Source organism: Martes martes (assembly GCF_963455335.1).
Source record: "Martes martes genome assembly, chromosome: 5".
NCBI classification, from domain to species: Eukaryota; Metazoa; Chordata; class Mammalia; order Carnivora; family Mustelidae; genus Martes; species Martes martes.
Window position 1 is genome coordinate 136,779,807 of NC_137892.1, and position 21,660 is coordinate 136,801,466.

Consider the following 21,660-nt stretch of genomic DNA (forward strand, 5'->3'; position numbering starts at 1 on the left):
TTGGTCAAAAATTTTTCTGCCTAAAATTAAGAAGAAATAAGTTTGTAGAGTTGTTTTTATTTTTTCTGATAATAAACCAGATGTTAATTGAGACATAGACCAAGACTTATGTTGATAATATTGTCTGTGTGCTGGATTTTATGTCTTTTTAAGTTCTTGTCATCTCTAATCTAGGCAAATGAACTCCTCCAGCGTTCCCGACAAGTTCAGAATAAGATTGAAAAGGAAAGAATGTTAAGAGAATCCTTAAAGGAGTATCAGAAAATCAGCAATCAAGTGGACCTTTCCAATGTTTGTGCTCAGTATAGACAAGGTGAGAAACAAAATGTTCTTCACATCTTTTTCTTAACTCAGGGGACAAATGACTGTTTTATTACAAGCTACTGATAAAAAGCCTCTTAACATAAGCAACACTTCCCCAAGTGATAGGACTTGGGAAACTCATGCCTTGTGTTTTAGTGTTTGATGACTGGTCTCTGCAAAAACTATAATGCTCTTTTTATATCTTGAAATAGATAACTTTTAATAGGAGTTTCAATCCTTGTCCTTGTATACTATCTATATTAGATAGCTTCCTGGATTACATTTATTTTTTGGATGCTTTCAATTCTTTTGACTAATTTTTAAAATAGTACTTGTCTGCTTGCTTTTAAATTACTTTTTTGTTTGTTTTTGTTTTTTTAATTTATTTATTTGACAGACAGAGATCATAACTAGGCAGAGAGGCATGCTGAACAGAGAGCCCGATGTGGGGCTCGATCCCAGGACCCTTGGGATCATGACCTGAGCCAAAGGCAGAGGCTTTAACCCACTGAACCACCCAGGCACCCCTAAATTACTTTAAATCAAATCTAGCATAATGTCAAAGTAGTAACTGTTAGCACAGTTATTGTTTTGAATTCTAAGATTTTTTTTTTCCCATCAAGGAACAGAAACCTTCCCTTTTGTTATTCTAACTTTGGAAAAAATTTTTTCCAATAAAGAAAATACACTTAATAGCTGCCTTAGGCATGTTGGTACCTTGTTCTTCGGTAGATTCACCATATTTTATATGATAGTGTCATTAAGGTGACTAGCATACAGTAGAGACATAGAAACCTTGATCAGTACTTTTATAAACCAGCTAAGGAAAAACACATCCAGCTTAATAAGCCTTATCTCTTTGTTCTTTTCCTTTCCCATTAGTCCGTTTTTATGAGGGTGTAGTGGAGCTCTCTCTTACTGCTGCAGAAAAAAAAGATCCTCAGGGTCTTGGACTTCATTTCTATAAACATGGAGAACCAGAAGAAGACATCGTGGGACTGCAGGCTTTCCAAGAAAGGCAAGTTTTATCACCCTAGCAGCTTGTCAACTTTTTGGATACAGACTTTCCTTGGTGTGCAGTTTGATTGATTGTATTAGGAAAACAATATTTTAAGTACAACACTTAAGAATGAATTATGCTTTCACTTAAAAATGTTTTGTTTTATCACAGGCCTAAATTAGGATTATAATTCTTGCCTTAGGGGTCAACTTTTAGTCTGGTTGAAATTCTTAAGGACTTATAAATGTTTTTGAACTTGCCTCTTTGGTTTTTATAACACTTTACTAATGTCAGTTTTAAATGCAATAACTTATTTGGAACCATCTCTCCCCCACCTAATTTCTGGTTCTGGGTGATGATTAGTATTTTATTTTATGGGATGATTTTTAAATGTTCACAAATTTATAGTGACTGTTAAGAAAAAAATGTGTGTCCATAAAGGAAATATGTAACCTATCTAAAACATGTTTTTTATTAATACATTAATTTTTATAACTTCACCCTTTTATGGTTAATGACATTTCTCAAACAGAAAAAGTATACGAGTTATATTATTTTTAATACCAAATATATTTGTGTGTGTACATATGTCTAGTCCCCAAAATAGTCTTCATATTACTGTGTATTTAAATTAGATTAGTCAGTTGCTATCTAATTAAACAATGCATTTGCTCCTTTTCCGTTCTTTTTCAGATTAAACAGTTATAAGTGTATTACAGATACGCTTCAAGAATTGGTAAACCAAAGTAAGGCTGCTCCTCAGTCTCCCAGTGTACCCAAAAAACCTGGGCCTCCAGTATTGTCGTCTGATCCTAATATGCTGAGTAATGAAGAAGCAGGACATCATGTAAGGGGGGACATAGCATATTTTTATCCTGAAAATACATTGTTTAGAAGTTCTGTGTAGTAGTAGGAGACAGCTCGTCTCGGGAAAGGTAATAGATCTTAGAAATAAGCATTTATAAAGATTCTTGATTTCAGGATTTTATAAGGCTGATGGTTATGATGTCCAGCAGGAGAGCCTTTAACTGCTAATTTTTATTTTATTTTTTTGTTTTAGTTTGAACAAATGCTTAAATTATCTCAACGATCCAAAGATGAGCTCTTTAGTATTGCCCTTTATAATTGGCTAATACAAGCTGATCTTGCAGATAAGCTATTGCAGGTAAAAAATATTTTTTTATTCCAATATAGTTAAACTTGTATTTTCAAATAGCATGTATATAGTTGAAGGAGGGGTGCCTGGGTGGCTCAGTTGGTTAAGCATCTGCCTCGGCTCAGGTCATGATCTCAAGGTCCTGGGATCAAGCCCTGCATCGGGCGCCCTACTCAGCAGGGATCCTGTTTCTCCCTCTCCCTCTGCCTACCACTCTCCAGCTTGTGCTCACTCACTCCCTCTCTTTCTGTCAAATAAATAAAATCAATAAAAAAAAAAAAAAAAGCAGATACCAGAAAATTCATTTTCTTATCCTGAACCTACCATTATGTGTTAGCATCAATCCAAGTAATGTAATATCCTTTCCTGGTGGACAAGGTAAACTATTGCTCTAATTTTCTAATATTATGGGATGAAAATCATTGGATTATGAATTAGGAGTCCTAAACTTGGCATAACCTCTGCCGTTAATTCAGTATGTGACTTCATACATGTCTTTTTACTATCCTAAGTCCCAGTATTCATTCTATAAAATAAATGTGTGGCATTTGACAATGGCAAGGATGTCTTTGAGGAATCAATAGCTGTGTTTTCATTTATAATTGGGGATGCCTGGGTAGCTCATTCGGTTAAGCATCCGACTCTCGATTTTGTCACAGGTTGTGATCCTGGGGTCGTGAGATGGAGCCTGCTGGGTTCCCCCTGACCCCTGCTCATGCTCACTCTCTCTCTGTCTCAAAAAAAAAAAAAAGAAAAATTTAAAAATTGTAACTGGATTATGATTAGTTTAATTAGCCTAATTCAACTATCATAGCAACTCTTTGGTTAACTCTAGTAAAACATTTATAATCATTTATAATGAAAAAAATTGCCCTCTGTCTGTTGTTAGACTATAATTTTGCTTATGTATTTGTGAAGCAAGGCTTACCTGTAGTTGTTTTAAAAATGTTATAGTTATTACATAAAGAGCAAGCGGCTAGCCCAGAAGAGTTTCTGAGTGACTGTGTAATTTGCAGATTGCTTCTCCATTTCTGGAGCCACATCTAGTCCGAATGGCCAAAGTTGATCAAAACAAAGTTCGTTATATGGATTTACTGTGGAGGTATTATGAAAAGAACAGAAGCTTTAGTAATGCTGCTCGCGTCCTGTCCAAATTGGCTGACATGCATAGGTATGGTATAATACTCTTACTTCTATGAATAATGATTGATAACTGACCTATAACTAGACACATCTGGATTTCAGAAATTAAATAAAACCTTATTCAGGTTATAGTATGTACAGTTTTTATGCTTTTACTTGGATTTACCTACAGTTTACAGTTTTTTTCTTTTTTAATAGTGTATAGGAGATACTAAATACCCAAGACCCTCTCTAGTCAAACTATCTTCTAAATCTCTTCTTTAAAGTATGTCTTTAGATTCTTTACTACTGAGCAGTTAATTAGTATTCTTAATTAAAAGGACAAAATTTCTCAAAGGCTTTATAATTTTAAATGTTTTACTAAATCTAGACTAATTTCCTATGCTCTATTATTGGTTTAAATTACAGAAAAAGTTTTGAGCATATGTGTTAAAGATTGTTAAGAATCTTATTAAAGAAAGCATTGAAATTTCTAGTTAGATTATCATATCAAAAAACAATATAATTTTGGACAGATCATTAATTTGACCTTGTATTTTCATTTGGAATCTTCTTTGCCAAAATAACACAAGTTCTAGTTTTAAAATCTAAGATCGGTTAAGTTAGGAAGAAGAGGTTGTGGAAGCAAAGCTGTTTTTAAACCAAGTTAATCAGAATGGTAATTTATGGGGCACCTCGCTGGCTCAGTCAGTAGAGCATGTGACTCTTATCTCAGGGTCATTAGTTCAAGCCCACGCAGGGCATAGAGCCTACTTTGAAGAGTCTAGATGTGACTGTAATAGCAAGTGTGAGTATGTATGTATTTATTCTTAATTGGCCTTCCATTAATATTTATTGACCTTTTTTCTTGTTATATTGTTATTATAACATATTCAGAAGGGATGCCTGGGTGGTTCATTCATTCAGTGTCTACCCTTGGCTCAGGTCATGATCCCGGGGTCCTGGGATTGAGTCTGCATCAGGCTCGTCTCTCAGCAGAGAGCCTGCTTCTCCCTCTGTGTGCCACTCCCCCTGCTTCTGCTCTCTCTCTGTCAAATAAATAAAATCTTAAAAAAAAATTCACAAATTCTCCAACTTTTAAGAACACTCATTATCCATATCTACTTTGTGCATAACACATATAACCTAATTTCCTCCTCATGTGAGATATACTGTCCTTCTACTCTAGCTCTCAGCTTACCTTCTTTTTCCGCAATAAAATATTTTTCCAACTATGATGTTGCTCTCTTTCTCACCACACTCTTTTTGCATATATAGGCTGCAGCAAATAAATTGGTAGCTATAGAATTTGTATTTTAAATTATTTGGAAATGTTACCCACTTTTAATATGTTTGGTTCAAGTAGGGCTTTTTTTGGAGATGAGAGGGGAAAGAAAGGGAAGCTCTTTTAGAAACAGGTCCTAAACGTACTAAACAGTCCTTTATGTGCAGCACTGAGAGATGGTCAATGCTAAATAACTGTCATCTACACTGATACTTTCAAAGATAGAAGGGAGAGAGGAGTTAATTCTTCCTTCCTCCTTCCCTCCCTTTCTTTTTTTTTAGAAGGGGAAAAGTATGGCTATACATAGCTATACAGAAGGACAGTTTGATCTGAAAGTAAAGGAAAGCTAGTTTTTTCCTGATTTCAAACTGAAAGTAATGGGGATATCAAAAGTTACATATAATACTGGTTAGTATGAGAGGTTGCCAGCAACTAGATGAATTAGTGTGTTTGTTTTTAATGCCAAGTCATTTTGTAATGTCAAAGAACCAAGTGTTCTTTGGGGATTAGAAAGGACCAAAGGTGGTAACCATAGAGGTGGATACATGCTTGGGCTTTCTGACACCTGCCAGCCCACCAGCCAGCAAATAGATTTTGAGCACCAGTGATGTATATTCAAGGCATGCAGAAAGGAATAATGAGCAACGTAAATACCACCTTTGTTCCCAAGAGCTCCCATTCCAGTGGGTATAGAATGCAGACACAAATTCAGGTTCTATAAAAATAATAAAAATAGAATAATATAGTAAAAAGGGCCTATTGGGAAGTGGGGGTGAGGAGCGGCTTTAGTTAAGATTGGTCAGAGAAGGCCTCAGACAAATTGTTATGAAAATTGATTCTTGGGGCACCTGGGTGGCTCAGTGGGTTAAGCCTCTGCCTTAAGCTCAGGTCATGATCTCAGGGTCCTGGGATCGAGCCCTGCATCGGGCTCTCTACTCAGTGGGGAGCCCACTTCCCCCTCTCTGTCTGCCTGCATCTCTGCCTATCTCTGATCTCTGTCAAATAAATAAATAAAATCTTTTTTAAAAATTAAAAAAGAAAGAAAATTGATTCTCAAATGACAAGAACATACAGTATTAAAGATGTGGAGGAAATGGCCCAAGCTTGGGAACAATGGTCTCTGCAGAGGTAGTTTCAGATTCAAGTTTATCATGTTTAGGATACAAAAAAGAAAGCCAGTGGGGTTGGAGATGGTGAACACGGGAGCAGGTGAAAGGAGAGGAGGTTGAAGGAGTAGGTGAAGGCATGTGACATAATTTGATTTCTGTTTTTAAGAGGTCACTCTAGTTGCTTTGTGGAGGATCACATACAGTATTGGCTGTATTAAGGTAGAAAAGTAAAGAATATGAGGAGTGATAAAGAACTTTTTCCCTAGTTTAGGGTTTCGAAGAATCCAAGTTTTAATATACTGAATTCAAGTTTTAAAATCAGAAGTTACTTTCTTAGATGTAAACTTAAGCATTTTTTTATTTGTTGCCTTAAACTGTAGATCTCTTTCATTAGAAGTCCTTTAATAGTTTTTTCAAGTTTCAAATGGGCTTTTATGGCTCATTTGGTATATACAAAATAGTGCCTCATAATTAATATATTTGTATATGGGATCCTTAAGAGTTCATATAAATAAAAGTAAGATTTTTCCCCCCCAGCACAGAAATTTCACTTCAGCAGCGACTAGAGTACATTGCTCGAGCCATTCTTAGTGCCAAAAGTTCTACTGCCATTTCATCGATAGCTGCAGATGGTGAATTCCTTCATGAATTAGAAGAAAAAATGGAAGTAAGCGCTAAAAACACTTAAACTTTGCCTGCATTTATTTCATTTTCCCTTCTTCCCTCTAGTAACTCATAGGTCAGTAGCAGTTAGTAATTCTAGTGTCTTCTGCCTGTATGTATTTATTTTCATATTTAGACACACATCTTTTATTGGGTCATAGGACATTGCTATAATTAGATTTTTCTCTGTGCCATTTCTAAAGTTTTTTTTTTTTTTTTCCCGACTGTTCCAACACAAAGGAGATTATCACATTTACCATTTATTCTGGAAACTAATGAGTAGATATGTGAAGTAGAGTAGGCTAAATTGCCCTAATTAAGAGACCCAAAAGTATGTAATGGTCCAAATACAAAAGCTTATTTCTCATTCACAAATATCCAGAGTTGGTGTTCCTGACTGGCCACTGGCTTTCTTCCACTTGATTGATTTTAATACCCAAGTTATATTTTCTGGCTCTACCATTCCCTATGGCCTTAACTTTTTCTTCTGTCAGAGGGAGTAAGAGAAAAAATCACATGTAAGAAGCACATTCACTTTCTTAAAGACCTCAGTCCTGAAGTGACATACTTTATAGCCACCTACAGTCCATTAAAGAGAACTTAGTCTTATGGCCATATCTCCCTACAGAGGAGGTTGGAAAATATGGTCTAGCCATTTTCTGGCTGCAGTCGTGGGAGAGATGGGTATTACAGTGACAGCAAAGGCTCTCTGCCATAGTATACTTCCTATGAGATCTTTTGTGTTGTGATGAAGAGCTGCTAGTTTGTTACAATAGAAGTCTTCATTTGTACAGTTTTTTATTGAGGTATAATTGACATAACATTATATTAGTTTCAGGTATACAGTGTAATGATTCAGTATTTTTAGGTATTGCAAAATGATCACCATAATAAATCTAACTAATGCTTATCACCATATACATAATTACAATTTTTTTTCTTGTGATAAGAACTTCTACAATCTATTTTCTTCAACAACTTTAAAATATGCGATATAGTGTTAATTATAGTCACTATGCTGTTATTTATACATTATTTTTACTTTAACCAACTTAAAGTCAGATACTAGGAATCATTCCTTCAAGTACTTGTTGATTTATCATCAAGAACTTAAGACTTGCTTTTTTTAATCCAAACTAGGTTGCTAGGATCCAGCTTCAGATACAAGAGACACTACAAAGACAGTATTCCCATCATTCTTCTGTACAGGATGCAATTTCTCAGCTGGATTCTGAGCTAATGGACATAACTAAGGTAATAAAAAAGCAAGTTGAATTCCTTTAGCAGTCACCTAATACCTACAAATTCCTTGTTTCATTTGCATTCTACTTTGTGTTTCATGAGAAAGATTAATCTGTCTCCACAAAATTAAGATAACCCATCCTGGGGAGCATGTCACTGGACTGAGAGATCACTACTGTGGTATCTGACTCTTAGGGACAGCTAACTTGCTCTGTCCAGGACATTTTCTATCAAGACTCTTATCAGCCTCACACCAAGCTTTGTTAAAACTCCTGCCATTTATTTTATGGCCCTGCTTCTTGTCTTAGAGAAGTAACTTATCTTTGCTTATCTCTCCGAGCCTCTCCCACTCTGTACTTCAGAGCAGTCCCTTTTTCAATAATTCTTGGACATTTCTCCAAGGACGGTGAAGCACCCTGAGACTTGTGTTTCCATGATTCTTTAAACCCTGGTTTAGACAGTGCTAATTATAAAAGACATGTTATTACAGTATCTCCCTGCCAGCCAAGGGGGCCGGGGAGGCACACATGTTGAAATCTATTTAAATGAATTTACCAAGCCTTTGCCATTCTTAATCTGGAATTATGACCAGCTGCATGTCATTACATCTTTATATCATATTTAGGAACTTTGGATAAAATCTTTGATCATTTTTAATTTTCAAGGAGTGCATCACTATTAATTTCTGACTCTTGACCTCTGGTTGTATGTATAATGTTGGCATTTTCTCCGACAGCTTTATGGGGAATTTGCTGACCCGTTTAAACTTGCAGAGTGTAAACTTGCAATAATTCATTGTGCTGGTTATTCAGACCCTATATTGGTGCAGACACTTTGGCAAGATATCATAGAGAAAGGTAAGTGCTCACTTACAGGTATATTAGCATACATTATTTAGTGAGTTGGTAGAGGAATGCAAGCTATTAGTGGCTTTCATATATCTAGAGCTCATGAAAATTGAATATACCTAAGTGGAGGGTACCTGGATATGGCAGAGGGTGGTCCTGTAGAGAATGACCTCAATTGATATTGGAGAAAACTCTGAGAAAAGGATAGTTATTTTTTGGTTATTCTTTTTTTTTTTTTTTTTTTTTTAAGATTTTATTTAGGGGTACCTGGGTGGCTCAGTAATTAGGTGTCTGCCTTTGGCTCAGGTCATGATCCCAGGGCCCTGGGATTGAACCCCACATCAGGCTCTCTGCTCAGCGGGAAGCCTGCTTCTCCCTCTCCCACTCCCACTGCTTGTGTTCCCTCTCTCACTATGTCTCTCTCTATCAAATAAATAAAATATTTAAAAAAAAACAAAACAAAAAGATTTTATTTACTTATTTGACAGAGAGAGACAGCGAGAGAGGGAATATAAGCACGGGGAGTGGGAGAGGGAGAAGCAGGCTCCCCACTGAGCAGGGAGCCCGGTGCGGGGCTCGATTCCAGGACCCCGGGATCACGACCTGAGCCAAAGGCAGATGCTTAACAACTGAGCCCCCCAGGTGCCCCTGGCTGTTCTTCTTAATAAAGGATTCTGAGACACTTTCCTCAGAATCCCATAACCTGTGTCCTATTTAAGACAAAAGTATTTCAGACACTAACAGAAACACAGTATCTGCTCATTATATTAGAATATCATTTGTAGGATACTTTTTACCTTGAAATAGAATGAAATATCCAATTTAAACATTTCACATGAAAAGCCATTTGGTTTCTCATGGCATGTCTTTTTCTTGCAGAATTGAATGAAAGCGTGGCGCTGAGCTCCTCAGATAGAATGCATGCCCTCAGTCTCAAGGTTGTGCTCCTGGGCAAAATTTACGCTGGCACACCTCGCTTCTTTCCTTTAGGTAAGCAGTAATCTTATGTGCTATCATGGGTGTTTTGTTTTGTTTTGATGGTTTTCTTCACTGACATGGAAAAAATTGATGTTCTTCAGAGTGGAATTGTGTCTTTGTTGCTGTTTAGCTCAGTAGTGTAATTCTACCTCTCCAGAAAGAAAAACTTCCAAAGATAGCAGAATTTGTTGGTAGTTAGGTAAGGAACTTTCTTTGACCTTGCGAGTTTCCATATCTGGGGATAGTGCTAACAGACCTTACTAATGATTATATTGTTGGTAACCCTCTACAAGTTTTAAGGAGGAAAGAAAAATTATTGTTTTCCTGCATGGGCAATCTGTGATTGCTTCAACTCCTCTTATTATATTGAGGACACATTTTTCTTTAAAATAACAAATAGTTGGGGCACCTGGGTGGCTCAGTTGGTTGTGCAGCTGACTTTTGATTTCAGCTGAGGTCATGATCTCAGGGTCTTGGGATAGAGCCCTGATTCACACTGGGCTCCCCACTGAACAGGGAACCTGCTTGAGAATTCTCCTTCTCCCTGTGCCCCTCCCCCTGCTCACACTCTTTCTCTTTCTCAGAAAAATAAGTAAATCTTTAAAAAAATTAAATAGCAAATAATTGTGTTCAAAATGCAATTTTTTGAACCCCTTAATCAACTATATTACTATAATTGTTATGTATATGACTCTAATTATTAGCCATTTGCCAGTGTATAATGTTTTTCTTCAGCTGTAAAACAGTAGAATCAGGGTGCCTGAGTGGCTCACTTGATTCAGCGTCCAACTCTTGTTCTCAGCTCAGGCCTTGATCTCAGGAGTCATGAGTTCAAGCTCCATGTTGGGCTCCATGCTGGGCTTTTAGCCTACTTAAAAAAAAATAAAAGAGGGGCACCTGGGTGGCTCAGTGGGTTAAAACCTCTGCCTTCGGCTCAGGTCATGATCCCAGGGTCCTGGGATGGAGCCCCGAATCGGGCTCTCTGCTCATCAGGGAGCCTGCTTCCTCCTCTCTCTCTCTCTGCCTGCCTCTCTGCCTACTTGTGATCTCTGTCTGTCAAATAAATAAATAAAATCTTTAAAAAAAAAAAAAAAAGAATTTTCATTTAATAAATAAATAAATAAAAGAATAGAATCAACATAAATACATCCATAAAGTAAGACATTAAGCACCTAGGGTCTTTGAAAAGTGTTGAGAACCAGGAAAATGCTCACAACATAACATTAAATTGTTTGTTTATTTAATGAGGATAGAGCCCTTTTATAGACCATCTCTGATTTACAATTTATTTCCTGGAAATGTCAGGAAATCAAGTCATTATACTCATACCCTTTTCTCTTGTAAGTGTAGTATGTAAAACTGCCATGCTATTTATTAATGAGAAAAATAAAGAGAAAATAAAATCTTAACAATTTTAATAATAAAAAGGCCACATTATACATAATTTTTTTAGAGAGTATTTCTGCTTTGGCTTAAATTGTCTAAGGTAGAAGAGGCCCGTTTTTAACTTCTTTTTTCGTCCATCTTTCAATGTCAAACAAGCTCCAGGGGCTGCAAACTAGAGCAAGTTTAGAGTTTTTAGGAATTTAATTACCTATGCAAAATTTTTGTATGGTAGATTCTAGGGTAGTTGCAGTTTCAGTCAGTGGCAGTCTTTTCAGTGATTCTTCTTGCCTGGGGACATTCACCTTGGTCATTCTCAGATTTTGACTATCATAAATATGAATGTGATTGTTATTATTACAATCTTATTTGTGATATGATAGGTAGTAAAAAGTGAGAATGGGGCCAAAATTAGAACCATCAAATAAATAACTTACACATCTGAGGGGGTGGATGTGCTTAAAAAACACATTAAATATTTCTAAAATCAGGATGCAGTAACCCTTCTTTTCTGAAAAACTGTTAAATTGAGTATATAATATATCAAGATACTGAAGAAATACCAGTGGGTCCTCTCCAGTAGTGGGATTGTGAATGGTCTCTATTTCTTTTACCTTTCTGTATTTTCCAAACTCAGCAAAATGTAGTTTTTTTCCTAATAGCTGTAAATTTTGTAGCCTATTCATCATTGTACAACAATCACCACAATTAAATTTAGACCATTCTCATCACCCCAAAGGAAACCATGTACCTAATAGCCGTCACTCCCTATACCTTCCCACTCTCCGGCCCTAGGCAATTACTGATCTACCTTATGTCTCTATATTGCATATTCTGATATATCACTTATTTTTATAAAAAATTTTTTTTGAAAATTGCTTTTCTTTTTTTAAAGATCTTATTCATTTGAGAGAGTGAGAGCAAGTGCAAGCACAAGCAGGGGGAAGGGGCAGAGGGAGAAGCAGACTCCCTACTGACCGGGGAGCTCCATGCGGGACTCAATCTCAGGACCCTGAGATCATGACCTGAGCTGAAAGTAGCCAGTTAACCAGCTGAGCCACCCAGGCTCCCCAGGAGTTAACAATGCTTTAACAACAAAGGAGTAATTATGTGAGGTGAAGGACCTGTTAACTAACCTTACTGGAGTAAACACTTTACAGTGTATATATGTATAACATCTTCATGTTCTGTACCTTAAACTTACGTAATGTTTGGCTATTTTTTCTCAATAAGCTGGGGTGAGAGGGAGAGTTAACAATTCTAAGTTCTGATCTTTTTCTCTCTCCAGATTTTATTGTGCAGTTTTTAGAACAGCAAGTTTGTACTTTGAACTGGGATGTAGGTTTTGTAATACAGACAATGAATGAAATTGGAGTGCCATTACCTAGACTATTAGAAGTATATGATCACTTGTTCAAGTCACGGGTAAGAAAAATATTAAATAAAATGAAATAATTTATTTAGTTAAAGTTAAACCTTTTCTAGATAAAAGGGGAATATCTTGATTGTATGTTTATAAAAGTGTCTCATCATATGATAAAAATTACTTGAGAAATATGCTTCACTGGTTCAATATAAGAAATTATCATACTTTAGACTTCTAAAACTGATAATGAGTTGCTTTGCCATATATCATGATAAAAAGCAAATATTTCTTAGTAAACATATTTTCTTTACTCTTGGTGGAATAGGCCAAACCCATTACATTAAGAATCACCATTTGTTTTATCAGAGCAAAATAATACTGTATTTATTCCCTATAACTTCATCTAAAATGTCAGTGCTCAAAGATCTTCCTCACCACAAGAAAAAAACTTTGTAACTATGATGGTGATGCATGGTAACTAGACTTAGTATAGTTATCATTTCCCATATTGATTCCCATAACAACTCGTATGTTGTATACCTGAAAATGATATGATGTTATGTGTCGGTTATACCTCAATCAAAAAAATTCTTAATTAAAAAAAAACTTTCTGATCATATTGAACCTTATCAGACTATATATTTTATCATTTTTATCCTAAGATAAAAGATCCAAATGAAACCTTGCTGACCTATATGATGTCTCTTATGGTAGCACTACCAAAACATTTATGTGGTGCTTTACAAGACACTTGTGTATCTCATTTAAACCTTGAAATGAGCATCTGACAAGGGCAGAGATTTTAAATAAATAACCTGCTCATGTCTGGTTACCCAGAATGAGAATTAAGATTGTTTACTGGTTTAGTCTTTATTTATAATATCAGACTAAGTCTGCATAGGTTTAAAGCAAAAGAGGTATCACAGCTGACAAGAAGAAAATAAAAAAAAAATAAGTAAAATAAGCATTTAATATTATGTACAGCATTTAATATTATGTGGTTTCTAGATTATTTATCTGGTCATGGTTAATATTTGAACATCCTTGAAAACTGCATTGTGATGTTATTTTGTAGAGCATGTAAATTTCCTGTTTAGGAACCTGTGTTTCCTCTTGACAGGTGTGAGGAGATATCTCATTGCGGTTTTGATTTGTATTTCCCTGATGATGAGTGATGTTGAGCATTTTTTCATGTGTCTGTTAGCCATTCTTTTATCTTCTGCCCATTTCTTAACTGGATTATTTGTTTTGGGGTCTTGACTTTGATAAGTTCTTTATACATTTTTGGATACTAATTCTTTATCGCATATGTCCTTTCCGTGTATCTTCTCCTATTCCATTCGTTGCCTTTTAGTTTTGTTGACTGTTTCCTTTGCTGTGCAGAAGCTTTTTATCTTAATGAAATCCCAGGAGTTCATTTTTGCTTTTCTTTCCTTTGCTTCTGGAGACATATCTAATAAGAAGTTGCTGCGCCCAAGGTCAAAGAGACTGCTGCCTGTGTTCTCCTCTAGGGTTTTGATGGATTCCTGTCTCACATTTTGGTCTTTCATCCATTTTGAATTTATTTTTTTGTTTGGTGTAAGAAAGTGGTCCAGCTTCATCTGTCTGTTGCTGCCCAATTTTCCCAACACCATTTGTTGAAGAGACTTTTTCCCATTGGATATTTTTTCCTACTTTGTTGAAGATTAGTTGACCATATAGTTACAGGTCCCTTTCTGGGCATTCTGTTCCGTTCCATTGATCTATGTATCTGCTTTTGTGCCAGTACTGTACTGTCTTCTTAATTACAGCTTTGTAATAGAGCTTAAAGTTCAAAATTGTGATGCTTCCAGCTTTGGTTTTCTTTTTCAACATTACTTTGGCTATATGGGGTCTTTTCTAGTTCCATACAAATTTTAGGATTGTTCTAGCTCTGTGAAAATTGCTGGTGTTATTTTGATAGGGATTTCATTGAATGTGTAGATTGCTTGGGTAATACAGACATTTTAACAATATTTGTTCTTCCATTCCATGAGCATGGAATGTTTTTCCATTTTTTTGTGTCATCTTCAGTTTCTTTCATAAGTGTTCTGTGATCTTCAGAGTCCAGATCTTTTATCTCTTTGGTTAGGTTTCTTCTTAGCTAGCTTATGGTTTTGGTGCTATTGTAAATGGGATTAATTCCTTGATTTCTCTTTCTGCTGCTCCATTATTGTTGTATAGAAATGCAACAGACGTCTGTGCATTGATTTTATACCCTGCAACTTTGCTGGATTCCTGTATCAATTCTAGCAATTTTTTGGTGGAGTCTTTTGGGTTTTCTACACAGAGCATCATGTCATCTGTGAATAGTGAAAGTTTCACTTCTTCCTTGCCAATTTGGATGCTTTTTATTTCTTTTTGTTGTCTGATTACTGAGGCTAGGACTTCCAGTTCTATGTCAGACAACATTGGTGAGAGAGGACATCCCTGTCTTGTTCCTGACCATAGCAGAAAAGCTCTGTTTTTTCCCCATTGAGGATGATATTACTTGTGGGTCTTCTGTATATGGTCTTTATGATATTGAAGTATGTTCCTTCTATCCCTACGCTCTTAAGGGTTTTTATCAAGAAAGGATGCTGTATTTTGTCAGATGCTATCTCTGCCTGTATGTAGAGCATGATAAGGTTCTTATTTATTTATTTACTTATTTGATAGAGAAAGACACAGCGAGAGAGGGAACATAAGCAGGGAGAGTGGGAGAGGGGTTAGCAGGCTTCCCACCAAGCAGGGAGCCCGATGTGGGGCTCAATCCCAGGATCCTGGGACTATGACCTGAGCCAAAGGCAGACGCTTAGCGACTGAGCCATCCGGGCACCTCAAAGCATCATACGGTTCTTATCCTTTTATTTATGTGGTGTATCACATGGATTGATATGTGGATATTGAACCACAACTGCAGCCCAGGAATAAATCCCACTTGGTTGTGGTGAATAATCCTTTTAATGTAATGTTGGATCCAGTTAGCTAGTATTTTGCTGAGAATTGGGTTTTTTTAAAATTATTTATTTATTTGAGAGAGGGAGAGTGTGTGCAGGGGGAGGGGCTGAGGGAGAGAGAATCGTCAAGCTTACTCCCAGCTGAGCACTGAGCCCTGAGCCCAATGCAGGGCTTGATTCGGAGACCCTGAGATCATGACCTGAACCAAAATCAAGAGTTGGCTGCTTAATTGACCAAGCCATCCAGGAGCCCCTTGTTGAGAATTTTATATCCATGTTCATCAGGGATATTGGTCTGTAATTCTCCATTTTAAAAAATTAATTTTATTTATTATTTTAGAGTGTACCAGAGGGGTGGGAGAAGGACAAGCAGACTCTGCACTGAGCATGGAGCCCAACTCAGGGCTCAGTCTCATGACTGACCCTGAGATCATGACCTGAGCAGAAATCAGAAGTCCAATGCTCCACTCACTAAGCCATCCTGGAGCTCCCTGTAATATTCCTTTTTAGTGGGGTCTTTATCTGGTTTTGGAATCAGGGTAATACTGGCCTCACAGAATGAGTTTGGAAGTTTTCCTTTCGTTTCTATTTTTTGGAACAGTTTAAGAATAGGTATTCTTTTTTAAATGTTTGGTGGAATTCCCCTGGGAAGCCGTCCATCCCTGGATTCTTGTTTGTTGGGAGATTTTTGGTGATTACTGATTCAGTTTCTTTGCTGATTATGGGTCTATTCAGATTTTGTTTCTTCCTGTTTCAGTTTTGGTAGTTTATATGTTTCTAGGAATGCATCCGTTTCTTCCAGATTTCCTAATTTATTGGCATGTAATTCCTCATAATATTCTCTTATAATTGTATTTCTGCAGTGTTCATTGTGGTCTCTTTCATTTGTGATTTCATTTATTTGGTCCTTTCTGTTTTCTTTTTGATAAGTCTCGCTAGGGGTTTATCAGTTTTATTAATTCTTTCAATGAACCACCTCCTAGTTTCATTGATCTGGTCTGGTTGGGTTTTTTTCTATATCATTTATTTCTGCTCCTAGCTTTATGACCCTTCTTCTGCTTACTTAGGCCTCATTTGCTGTTCCCTTTCTAGCTCCCTTAGGTGTAAGTTTAGGTTGTATATTTGAGACTTTTCTTGCTTCTTCAGGTAGGCCTGTACTGCTGTGTATTTCTCACTTATGGCAGCTTTTGCTGCATCCCAAAGGTTTTGGACCACAGTGTTTTCATTTTCAATTGCCTTCATGTATTTTTTAAATTTCTTCTTTAATTTCTTGGTTAATTGGTTCATTCTTCAGTAGGATGTTCTTTATTTCCTTTTTAAGGTTTTTTGTTTTGTTTTGTTTTTTGAGAGAAGAGAGAGAGAGAGCATGTGCATGCACTCAAGGGGAGGGAAGGGGCAGAGGGAGATGAAGAAGCAGGCTCCCTGCTGCAGGGCTCTATCCCAGGACCCCAAGATCATGACCTAAACCAAAGGCAAACACTTAACTGAATGAGCACCCAGGCACCCCTAGTGGATGTTCTTTAACCTCCATTTATTTGTGGTCTTTCTAAATTTTTTCTTGTGGTTGATTTCAAGTGTCATAGCATTGTGGTCTGAAAATATCCATGGTATGGTCTCAGTCATTTTGTACTTTTTGACACCTGATTTGTAACCCAGTATATATGATCTGTTCTGGAGAATCTTCTGTGTGCACTTGAAAAAAATCTGTATTCTGCTGTTTTAGGATGAAATGCTCTGAATATATCTGTTAAGTCCATCTGGTCTAGGGTGTCATTCAAAGCCCTTGTTTCCTTGTTGATCTTACGCGTTAATGATCTGTCCATTGCTGCGAGTGGGGTGTGAAAGTTCCCTACTATCAATGAATTTCTTTAAGTTTGTTATTAATTGGTTTATATATTTGGCTGTTCCCAAGTTAGAAGCATAAATATTTACAATTGTTAGATCTTCTTGTTAGATAGACCCCTTTATTATGATATAGTGCCTGCATCATGTGTTATTAGTCTTTGGTTTAAAATCTAGTTTGTCAGGGGTGCCTGGGTGGCTCAGATGTTAGGTGTCTGCCTTATGCTTGGGTCATGATCCCAGGATCCTGGGATCGAGCCCCGTGTCAAGCTCCCTGTTTGGGGGTAGCCTTCTTCTCCCTCTCCCTCTTCCTGTACTGTTCCCCATGCTTATGCTCTCTCATTCTGTCAAATAAATAAAATCTTAAAAGAAAAAAAATAATTAAAAATACAATTTTTTAAAAATCTAGTTTGTCAGGACACCTGGGTGGCTCACTTGGTTAAGCATCTGCCTTTGGTGCAGGTCACTATCCCAGGGTCCTGGGATTGAGTCCCGCATCAGACTCCCTGCTCAGCGGGGAGTCTGCTTCTCCCTCTACCCTTCCTCCCTGCTTGTGATCTCTCTCTCTCTCTCTCTCTCAAATAAATAAAAATCTTAAGAAAAACAAAAGAAAGAGAAGAAGAAAAAAAGGCCTATTCCAAAAAAGAAAAAGAAAAGGACCCCCACCCCAAAAATCGAATAGACAATCAAAAAACTGTAAGCCTGATTCCAAGGAAAAAGAAGGGGGGGTGAAAAGCCTAATCCCCACACAAGAGAAAAGGAAATGAAAAAACAAACTAACAACAACAACAAAAAACTAAAGCCTAGTCCTAGTTCTACCGGTACTCAGGTGATGCTTTGAAGCACTCTGTGAGCATTAGAGTTGGTGCAGGGGTGCTTCCTGTGCTGGTCTTCAGGGGGAAAGACCTGCCACACTGGCGCAGAGTCAGAACATTCCCAGTAAATAAGCACCACAAGGGGTGGGGTTTGATGTAAGCAACCCCACCTCCAATGGGGGCCACTGTAGTGATCTCTGAAGTCTTTGTATTTGTAGCAAGGAGGAAAATAGTGCCACCCCACTCTCTCTGCCTGGAACAGGGCATCTCCCCCCATGCTGTTCAGGAAGCCCTCAGAATAGTGAGAACCATCAGCACACCCATTGTCACAGTGCTCCTGCATTAAATGCTTATTTTAGTATTGAGAAATTTTGCCTGGGACTCTGAAGACTGGTTTAACTAATAACATAAATGGTTGAAAAATCAGTTGACACAGTTTGCTTTAGAACCCATGGTGTATGCTTTCTTTATAGGATCCATTCTGGAACAGAATGAAGAAGCCACTGCACCTTTTGGATTGTATACATGTACTATTGGCAAGATATGTTGAGAATCCTAGCCAGGTTTTAAATTGTGAGAGGTAACTATGAATTAGCTATTGCATTATAGCAAAACCTTAAATGTTTCTAGTAAGTATCTGAACAACAAAGTTAGATGGGGGAAGATATGGAGAATTACTATTTGAATGGTATCAGTTAACATATATGAAAGTTTAGAGTTTTTTCCATTTTTCAACCCCTGTTCTGAATACTTTCTATAGGTAAATGATGTAATTTATGAATTACTTCTAAACTCCTTCAGTTTAATTATGTCTTTATGAGATTATTGGCCATTTCAAGGTATATTTGTTTGAAAAGACCAAAAGAATGTAAATAATTCAATATTAATTTAAAGAGTCATCCCTGTTGTCTCCTTCCCATTATAATAATCTCCCAAAAGAAAATGGTGGTCATGTGGTAATTCACCTTCCCCCTGCATTTCTTGTCTGTTTTCATTGATTTACCATTTACTTAATCATATGATCCTTGCTTTTTCTGGGAAGATAGTAATGTTAGCAAAAGTTGGAGAGAAGTCTTAAGGAGGAAATGTTTCTAAACGTATCAACAGTTGATCAGGTATCTTTTCCTTTACAGGAGAAGATTTACAAATCTGTGCCTGGATGCCATTTGTGGTTATCTGGTTGAGCTTCAGTCCATGAGCTCTTCAGTCGCAGTACAAGCCATCACGGGAAATTTTAAATCTCTACAGGCTAAACTAGAACGGCTTCATTAATTATTGTAGTGTATTGTCGTCCATGCATTTTAATCTGTAAAATAAAAGCTCAGCTGGGTCCGGATATCAGGTGCTCTAATTTAAGAATTTAAGAACAATTTTAATAGAAATAAGTGGCAATAGCTACAAACAGTACATTTGCCAGATGAATTATTTTTTATTATTATTTTGCTTTTTAATAATCAGGTTAAAGAAAGTGAAATAAGATTACTTACGATCTTAACACAAAGATAAACATTTAGAAATTCTTATTTTTAATTTAATGAAGGCAGAAATTTTGAATTTATACTATTCATTTTCAAGTTAGTCCAAGGATATTGATATCAAAACTTAAATAGGCGAGCTGAGCAAGTTCCATAACACTGGATTCTACAACAGTCCTAATATAGGCAAATAAACACTGTCTCTTAAAAAATTATTTAGGTTTGGGTTCATCTTTGGAAAGAAATTTCTTCCAACTGCTAATTCTATCAGTTGTAATTCTTAAAGATTAATATATACTTGGCTATTTTTTGAGCAGGTAGCAAACGTGTAACTAATACTTTATGTCCTAAAAACCTACACAGAGTGATACTGTTTTCCATTTAGTGTCTACGTACCAGTCCTTGTGACTGATTACTGACCACATTAAAGCAGTGGTTCTCAAAGTGTGTGCACCAAACCAGCATAGAAGCATCATCTGGGAATTTGCTCCCTGTTTGATTCTTTTTCCTCCCAATCAGTAACCACAACAAATAAGTTTTACCCAAGACACAATATATAAAGTAAAATTGTTAGTGATGTAGATTTTAGTCTTCAGCAAATTGGAATAACTAAACCAAGTCATGGCAACAACAAGGAAGGAGAATAGAGTAGGAATGGCCAGGACTAACAAAAAAGCGAGGACATGGACTTCTTTCCTCTCACCTTTTATGCCATCAAGAGTAATTGCCTTCTACTTATTGTCACTGAAGCATGTCTAACAATTTTTATAGTACATTTTGAAAATAGTTTTCCTTCCCTTCTTTTTTCCCAAGGTCATGGGTTGACCTTTTCGTATTTATTCTCTTAGAATTTAGTTCCCTTTTTCCTATAATCTAATTCATAGTATTTAATAGACTATCAAAATGTCACTCATTAGGTACCACTACCTCTCATATTTTTCAGCTTTTAGTTCCTTACGTTTAGTTTTTTTGAATATGTAAAATGAATGTAAGTTATGCATTGTTAACTCTATAAACTTAAAATTTTGTTACATCTCCTTAAAATGAAAGTCTTGCTTAAATGGTATTTAGCCATGACTCCAATTCTACAATATATATGTACTTTTTAAGCCCATTTACACACAAGTATATTAATATATATGTTATGTTAAATATCCTCAACTCAGATATTGAAGCTACATCTTTCAAAAGGACTATAAGCTAGCATGGCTAAATGGTCCTTAGGAGTCGGAAATCTGAACCCTGTTCTTTCTATCACAGAGCACTTTTGAGAAGGTTTAACAGTTCTAGCTGCGCAGCAAATGTTTTCCATACCTTTGGGGAGGGGTGAGATCCCTAAGAGAAATTAGTGCATTTTAAGCTTTCTAGAACAGTGTTTCTAAAACTTTAATTCATAAGAATCACCTGGATGACCTGCTAAAACAGATGTTCCACTTCTAATGTGATACTGATACTCGTGGTCAGTGGATCAAGCTTGGAGTAGCATTGTTCTTGACATTTATCCACTGTATTAATATATCTCGTACTTGGTGTTTAGTCAACACATTATTTCTTTATAGTGACTATTAAACATATAGAGGCAATGAATAATAAGTTGAACATTATTTATGAAACAGTGCATTCATTGTAGGCAACAATGAGTCACTGAAGACCTTGATTGTGACATAATAGTTTTAGATAGGTCATTTTCATTTGGCAAAATGGTCAGGAAAGAAGAGAAGAACCTATTTCTGAGTAATTGCCCAAGGTATGGGATATTGACCGTGAAATGCATGTGATTATGTTCAACATTTCTTTAGTTATAACATATGTGACTTACTAGTGACTTTTTCATTGAACACTTCTCTGCTGATCACATGCATTTCCTCCACATTTATGTTATGTAGTTAATTTCAGTCTCAGGATTCACAGATTGCTCATTCTATTCCTCAGGATACTTCCCACCTCATTTTTCCTCTTATTCATGAGAGGAAAAATTGTGATAGTGATACAGTTGTATCAAGAAAATGAAGAACTGGAATACTGAATGTAAAGGTCTTGAAAGGGCACATAATTTTCTTTCATTTTCTATCAGTTTCTTCATTTAAATTCTCTTAATAATAAAATTTTTTTCCAG

At 36.4% G+C, this 21,660-nt stretch overlaps 1 protein-coding gene across 1 annotated transcript in view; it reads left to right on the forward strand.

Moving 5' to 3' along the window:
• The window catches only part of NUP155 (nucleoporin 155), a 60,924-nt gene extending 39,264 nt beyond the window's left edge, over positions 1-21,660 (forward strand). Inside the window, exons 24-35 of the mRNA XM_080804114.1 lie at positions 175-313; positions 1,186-1,321; positions 1,997-2,150; positions 2,364-2,468; positions 3,476-3,630; positions 6,513-6,642; positions 7,779-7,892; positions 8,617-8,737; positions 9,608-9,718; positions 12,378-12,514; positions 18,543-18,649; positions 19,203-21,660. Of these exons, the coding sequence (XP_080660240.1) occupies positions 175-313; positions 1,186-1,321; positions 1,997-2,150; positions 2,364-2,468; positions 3,476-3,630; positions 6,513-6,642; positions 7,779-7,892; positions 8,617-8,737; positions 9,608-9,718; positions 12,378-12,514; positions 18,543-18,649; positions 19,203-19,341 (1,548 nt within the window). The 3' untranslated portion in view covers positions 19,342-21,660. The remainder of the gene's footprint in view (positions 1-174; positions 314-1,185; positions 1,322-1,996; positions 2,151-2,363; positions 2,469-3,475; positions 3,631-6,512; positions 6,643-7,778; positions 7,893-8,616; positions 8,738-9,607; positions 9,719-12,377; positions 12,515-18,542; positions 18,650-19,202) is intronic.